Source organism: Stylophora pistillata, chromosome 2, assembly GCF_964205215.1.
Source record: "Stylophora pistillata chromosome 2, jaStyPist1.2, whole genome shotgun sequence".
NCBI lineage: Eukaryota > Metazoa > Cnidaria > Anthozoa > Scleractinia > Pocilloporidae > Stylophora > Stylophora pistillata.
Genome location: NC_142520.1, coordinates 37,398,877 through 37,406,103, shown reverse-complemented (window position 1 = coordinate 37,406,103; position 7,227 = coordinate 37,398,877). Strand labels below are relative to the sequence as shown.

Here is a 7,227-nt window from a genome sequence, read left to right as displayed (position 1 = left end):
GTCCCTATATATGCTGATCAACAAGAGGTCAGATGCAATAGGGTGGATGCACGCATTGTAAATCATATTTGCAAGAGAGTCGTGACGCTGGAAATGAGCTGCCCGTGGGTTAACAATCGGAAAAGAAAGGATGAAGAGAAGACACTGAAGTACGGACCCCTTCGCTGGGAACTAAGGCAGCGGTTCCCAGGCTACGAGGTGAAGCAATATAACATCATTATGAATGCCCCCGGGGGGTGATCACGGGAGCTGGATGTCATGATGCGTGAGCTGGTGGGAGGCAGAAGCACAGACGTACTGCGAAAGATGCAGAGGGCAGTGCTCTCGGGCACGCTGAATATTACCCGGACTTTCAAGGTGGCAGTTTGAGTTCCTGTTTGAAGGAGGACCGTAAACAGAACGGAAAAGCTTTTTAGGATTAGTTAATGTACATTTATTTTTTACTCCATGGCTCATTACGGTTTTCACCCTGTGCTGCCTGATTAGAATGTAGCATTCAGTTGATTTTTCTGTGACATAATAGTAATAAAAATAATGATAATATGCTCTCTTCTTATAATTTAATAGCAAAATATTCACAGGGGCCCCTCACTGACCTAGAACATAGGTGTATCTATCACCAGTAATTGCCCTGAACAGAGATCAATTATTACATTATTGATGTTGCAAAAATATTCCTCAAAGCATCTATTACAAACAGCAAGTAAATTTTTTCCACTAACAATAAAACCAAACCAGAATGCAGTCAAGGAGAAGATGAGCAGAAATGCCAAAATTAAGTCTTTCCATGGGTAACGCTTCAAAATGACCAAATTGGGCATTTCTTCTGTCATTTCATTTTTGTCTTTGATTCTTCCTCAAATAGTATGAAGAAGGAACAATATGTCTATTGTAATGTTAAACTATTTTGAACCTTTACCCTCAAATAATAATGAAATAAATTCAAATTCAATGCATCATTCATCTGCTTGGTGTAAAGTATGAAATATTATAAAAATAATAATAAATAAATTTATTATAATATAATAAATTATTATAATTATTTATGGTACATTTATTATTTGTTATACATCATTCAGCTGCATGTAAGCCCAGATAGATAAATTGCCTGTTATTTAGAGGTTTCAAGAAAACTTTTGGCTTATTTAGAGTGTTTTGACAAGACTTAACACCCTTTGCACCCTAACATCAATATGCATATTTATTATCCAACTACACTCCATAGAGTACAAACAATGCCTGAGACGAGTACAAATATCACACATAGTATTTGTACTCCAGACAACCAGTTAGTCGGGTTTTCTCGCATCACGCAAGTGATGAATTGAATTTATGTTATAAAAAAACTGGAAGACAGTTTTGATTAATTTTGTGACAACAAGGAGTCAAAATGGCTCATGAATATTGATCCAAGTTTATCACATAAATCGAACAAAGAAAAGCAGTAAGATGGCATGAAATTTCATCATTTATCGAAGAAAATATTTATATACTTCTGTCATGCACTGTCATCCATGAAAATCGCCTGCACTGAAAAAACAATTTGGTGTGTTGGATAATAAATCATAAAAAAATGTTTCTTTTTTCCCCCTAGGAACAAGGAATCAATGACAGCTAGAAAGAAGAAAAAACAAATCACATTATGAGGGTTTGAAGAATATTACAGCTGTTCCATGTCTTGACTTGTTAGTGAAGCCGTTCATATTCTGAATTTTTCTTGTCAAACATAGCTTCTATTTCTTCCAATGTTTTACCCTTTGTCTCCGGCATCAGAAGAAAAACAAAAATGAATGAAACAAAACAGAATCCTGCATAAAACCAGTATACACCTTGGTTGGTGAGAGCAACAACCATAGACTGGAATGTTTTTGTAACAACAAATGCCAATGTCCAGTTGGCCATAGTCGCAAAGCTGCTGGCTGGACCACGCGCTCGCAGGGGAAATATTTCTGACATCACAAGCCATGGAACAGGCCCCCATGCTAGGGCAAACATCAAGTTGAACAGAACAATACACAAAATAGATAACCAGGAAATCTTCTTGGCTGGAACAGAGTGACTTATTGAACCAAGCAAGGAAACTGTTTCACTTGCTGAGCCTTCACCTTCTGGAGGGATGTAGATCTCAAAATATACACCAAGTGCTGCCAGAGACACACACATTCCAATTGCTGTTGTTAAGAGAAGGATACGCCGCCCTGCTTTGTCCATAATTAAACATGCTAAAGCTGTACCAACAAACTGCACCAAGCCTACAGCAATGGAGACAAGCTTTCCATCTTTAAATCCTGCCACTGCAAAGATGTGGGCAGCATTAAAGAGAACTGCATTGACTCCACAAAATTGTTGAAACACCATTAACCCAAGACTAATTATCAAAGGTTTTGCTATCACAGGTGACAGCCAGTCTTGCAACTTTAACGTCTCTTGCCGCTCTGTCAAAAAAATGATTATACAAGTAGGCTTGTTAGTATAGAAGTATGCATCTTTTGCAAAAAGAAGCTTGAGTAGCCTTTCACAAGACATTCTATACTTGATTGCGTTAGTAAAATCAGGGGTACCATAATTTAATTATATAGCTCTTTTAATCAAAGATATTTTGACAGTTTCTGATCTCATTTTCATTGTGTTGTCAGATCAGCTTGAAAATGTATACTCGGATTCTAAGGTGAAAACCAGCTAGGAAATGCTGTCAGCCACACATCAACAATGAAGCTCCCAATGTAGCCCTCTAAGAAACCTCCTTAACCCCTTTTAACCCCCATGAGGGACCAAGACAGAATTTCTCATTACAATATCAATACAATATCAACAAACAAGTGACGAGAATTAAGAAAATAATCAATTGGGCATTATTAGTTGATCCAATACCAAATTCTCCAAAATAACATCAGAGGAACTGTATGGAAAGACAGTAAAGAGATTACTTGTGAGATCTTGTGAGTGAAAGAGTTCATACTACAAAAAGCAATTAAACGGATAGCCTAAAAATAAATGAAGGTTGGAACAACTTTCTTACGTGCAGAAATATTTTAAACCTCACCTAAAGTTGATTCAATGATGAAACATTCATTTTCAATGTCAGCACTAGGGCCTCGAAACCACCGCAAAGAATCCAGTGCTTCTTTTCTTTTGTTCTTGGCAAGACACCAACGAGGAGTCTCTGGCATGGTAAACATCAGAATGATGAGAATTGTTGGTGGAACTGCACCAGTAATAGCCAACCATTTCCAGTGACACTTCACACCTACTGCATAGGCAGTTAAAAGACCCAGTGTAACTGCAAGTTGGTTGACAGAGCCAAGTGTTCCACGCAACCGTGCAGGTGCAATCTCAGCAATGTAGACCTACAAAAAGGAAGGAAGGAAACTATTGTCACACATTCCTAACAATATTAGGGAAGTATTTAGTAATAAGTGGGAGACGAGGAGGCCTCAAGGTTAGTGCTATTGAATCTGGATCGAGTGGTCTGGGTTGGAGCCCTGTGCGGGGACATTGTGTTGTGTTCTTGGGCAAGACACTACTCTCACAGTGCCTCTCTTCACCCAGGGGTGCAAATGGGTACCAGCAAATTTAATGCTGGGGGGGGTAATCCTGCGATGAATGAGCATCCCATCCAGGGAGGAGTGGAAATACTCCCAGTCTCAAGTCTCAAGTTAAGCATGCCTGGCCTAATGGGCCACTTGCCTTATAAATAGACTTATTTAGTGACAAATTTTAAATTGAAGTGTATTTGGCTGGGGTACCCTCCCTTCCAGGAAATGGACTTGATATGGATTGACAAAAGTCATAGAACACATCACTTGTAGTTCTTAAACAAATAAAACAAGGCATTACATCATCTTATGTCACGTAAGACTTGTCAAGACTATAAAAGTAAAAATATTAATTGAAAGTGATTGTCTTGATTTTTGCGTGTATGTGAAAGGGTTTCGAATATTATTTGTGATGCACGAAAAGGCCAAATCTTTTAACATGACTGAGTTTTGCAGAGGGAATCCTCTATACAATCAGTGGGCCTCAGGCATATCTCTAAAAGAAGGTTAATTTGATTAAATAAATGTCCTTCCTCTGTTAACTAGAAGCCCTCTTAACACTGTTCACAGAAATAAGATGAATGGTTCAGCTAAATTGAGCTAAATTTTGTTTAATAACTGGCCCCTAGTGTTTCCCCTCATTTATTGCATAACTATGGCATACAATTTTAAAGGTTGGTGCTGCAACATGGGATAACAAAGAAGTTTATGATCTGTAGGTGGGAGACTCAGCACTTGACACGCTAAGATCAGTATGTATATTCTCCATACTGTTCTCTATACATTTTCTCTGCTGCTGACAAGGAGAATTTGTTTAATGATCAGAAGCTTTGTTAGTTGATGATCATTTCCTTCACTCTTGTGGCCTTATACTGTGTGATGCACAGCTGGTTTTTTGAGTAGTACTAAAATGTTGGTCTCCCTCAAAAGTCAAAGGGTCAAGAATTAAAGATGGCACATGGAAAGAAACTGATAACCTTACTGGAACAGCAAGTGAGATTACACCACAACCCATTCCTGTGATAATCCGACCAGTGTAGAGCATGGCGACATTATGAGCAAAGCTGATGAGCAACCATCCCAGAACAAACGGTATGACGCACAACATGATAGTACTCTTACGACCAAACTTATCGATTGCCCATCCACCCAAGGGACTTCCGAAAATGGCTCCAATTGTGACCAGGGACTGTAGATACAAAAAGACAACATCAGGATCAAGGAAACAGATGAACCTCCATGGTGAGCAGCAATTAAACATTTCACCCCACAGAGTGACCCAAATGAAATCTCTCCTTCCAATTCTCCTCATCATATTCATGTGATGAGAAGAAAATGGAAACAACAAACCAAATTCGGCAAGAGTTCTATGTAACCCCATATATTAATTATGCATATGTATGCATAGAGTGTTGCAAAGAAACCTTTCTATTTAGTCTTTACGAAATGAATGCATAATTAATGTATGGGGTTAGATGGAACTCTTTCCCCAAATTCTCCCAACCAAAATCATAAGTAATGTATGGAGTAAAATTCAAAGAATTGATATTTTGACCTAGGAAGTGAGAGGGTTAGAAAATAAGCAATTTTAAATAGCAGCTCACTTACATGGATCATTAAATTACTTGCAATACATCCTCACATTGAAATGTGTCTCATTTGATCTAAAACTAAAAACTTTTTCTGGACTGAAGGGGTTGTGACTGATCGAAACCCTACAAAGAGCAAAGGTCAGCTTTTCTATTATAACATACTCAAAAGAAAGCAAATTAGAAGCATATGACATGTTCTCCAGGGGAAAACTTGCTCGGGGCGTTCTCGTGACACTTTTTTGTCAATACGTGTTTGAAAATTTCATCGATCACAACTCTCTCTCTAAATTTCAATCGTTGTTAAATTTTAATGAAAGAAAAATTTCGATCGATGATTGCCTTATATCCACTAACGTATCTAACTGTCGAGATTCAACGATATTAGATGATCTAATTGCGGTCTCGTTATTTTTCCTTCTCGATCCAAAACGGTAAAACTTTCTGCTAAACAAGTTTTTACCATGAGCTCACGCTGTTTGCCTACTAAAGATGACGCCAAACATACACAGTTCAACTTACAGAAAACCATGATCCTTGACCGCTGGTTAATTTAAAAGCAGAAGCACTACCGCCGTGGTCCACTAAATCTTCCAAAGCAGACGATGAGTATGCCAGACAGTATCCAAACGACAACGGGCCAAGAGCTGCAATAAAAGTGGCAAGAATTGTTCTACCAACTCTGTCGTTCGGTACCATTTCGTTGGACTGAATCGACGTCGTAAATTCTTTTTCACGCTCAGCCATGTTGGATTCTTTGTTCGACGCTAATCCCTCAGATATGGAGAAACTTGCGATTAAGCTAGCTTAATGAGCTGTAGAGTTGTGCAATTATCGAACCCACGAGAGGGGTAAAGGCGAGCGAAAACATGTGACTGAGTCCATGACGTAATTTCAAAGACAACACAAGCCATGTGATTTTTCAATAAAGGGGGTAATTTCTAAAGAAACTGTGGTGCTACTGGTAATATCAACTAAGTTGAAATACGTATGATGCACGATCCTCGCAGTAGAGAGCGCTATTTATGCAATAGCGAAAATCAGACCTGAAAAAAAACTCAGGCCTGTACGGGATTCGAACCACTGACATCTGCGATACTAGTGCAGCGCTCTACCAATTGAGCTAACAAGCCAACTGGGGGCAGGCCGTTAAGTTGATTCGTAATAAACCCGTGATGATTATTACGAATCCCAGTTGGCTTGTTAGCTCAATTGGTAGAGCGCTGCACTAGTATCGCAGAGGTCAGTGGTTCGAATCCCGTACAGGCCTGATTTTTTTTTCAGGTCTAATTTTCGCTATTGCATAAATAGCGCTCTCTACTGCGAGGATCGTGCATCATACGTATCTATAACTGCAGTTCAAAATATATGAATTTCATATATTCATCGTATCTTAGTTGAAATAGTAAATCGACAACCGTAAAAAGTTAAGAAGCTGATGTTTCGAGCCTTAGCCCTTCGTTAGAGCACTAATTTCGGCTTAGTTGATATTACCAAATTACCATGGGATTTTTCTCCCGTGTTGGGATTGTGTGAATCTGCATGAGAAATAAGAGCAGTGTCGGATCTTGGGGAAGGACACACCTCCCCCCCGCCCTCAAAGTCTAGATCCGCCCTCTAAAGGGCACTATGTGAAGATGTTTTGGTAATTTTTGGCTATGTTTTGCGCCAAAATGAGTCCAAACTCTAATCCCCAGTTCGAAACAGAAATCTTTCATTAGACAACTAAAATGCAAAATGGCTGGAGCTTTCACTTGGGTAGAAGAGCGCAGAACACGTCATCACAACGGAATGTGTTGCTATATGGTTTAAATATGGTCTATCGCTGTTTGGGAGTAACAATTTTTTTTACGAAAACTTACTGTAATGTAATGAAATGGAGACATGCCACTCTCTCTCATTTAATCCCTTCCCCTTTGCGTCATGCCTTAGTTGTCAGTACCGTAGACCACACGTCGACGCGGTGCGCACGCGTTGTATCACAAGACTTCACAAGACAAGACTATGGCTCCTTAAGAGGATATTTAGGGTCTTATCAACTAAGTTGATAATGTAAACTAGCCATCATAAAGAGTTTCAAGGCTGACGTTCGAGCGTTAGCC

General features: G+C 39.1%; 1 protein-coding gene across 1 annotated transcript; it reads right to left on the bottom strand.

The window, feature by feature from the left end:
- Positions 1 to 409: 409 nt before the first annotated feature.
- On the bottom strand, positions 410 to 6,205 carry LOC111329437 (solute carrier family 2, facilitated glucose transporter member 8). Its single transcript, XM_022934147.2, has 4 exons — positions 5,648 to 6,205; positions 4,519 to 4,725; positions 3,044 to 3,347; positions 410 to 2,435 (listed from the first exon to the last, which is right to left on the bottom strand). Exons 1-4 carry the CDS (start codon positions 5,870 to 5,872, stop codon positions 1,687 to 1,689), a joined length of 1,485 nt encoding a protein of 494 aa, XP_022789882.2. The 5' UTR covers positions 5,873 to 6,205; the 3' UTR covers positions 410 to 1,686.
- Positions 6,206 to 7,227: the final 1,022 nt, after the last annotated feature.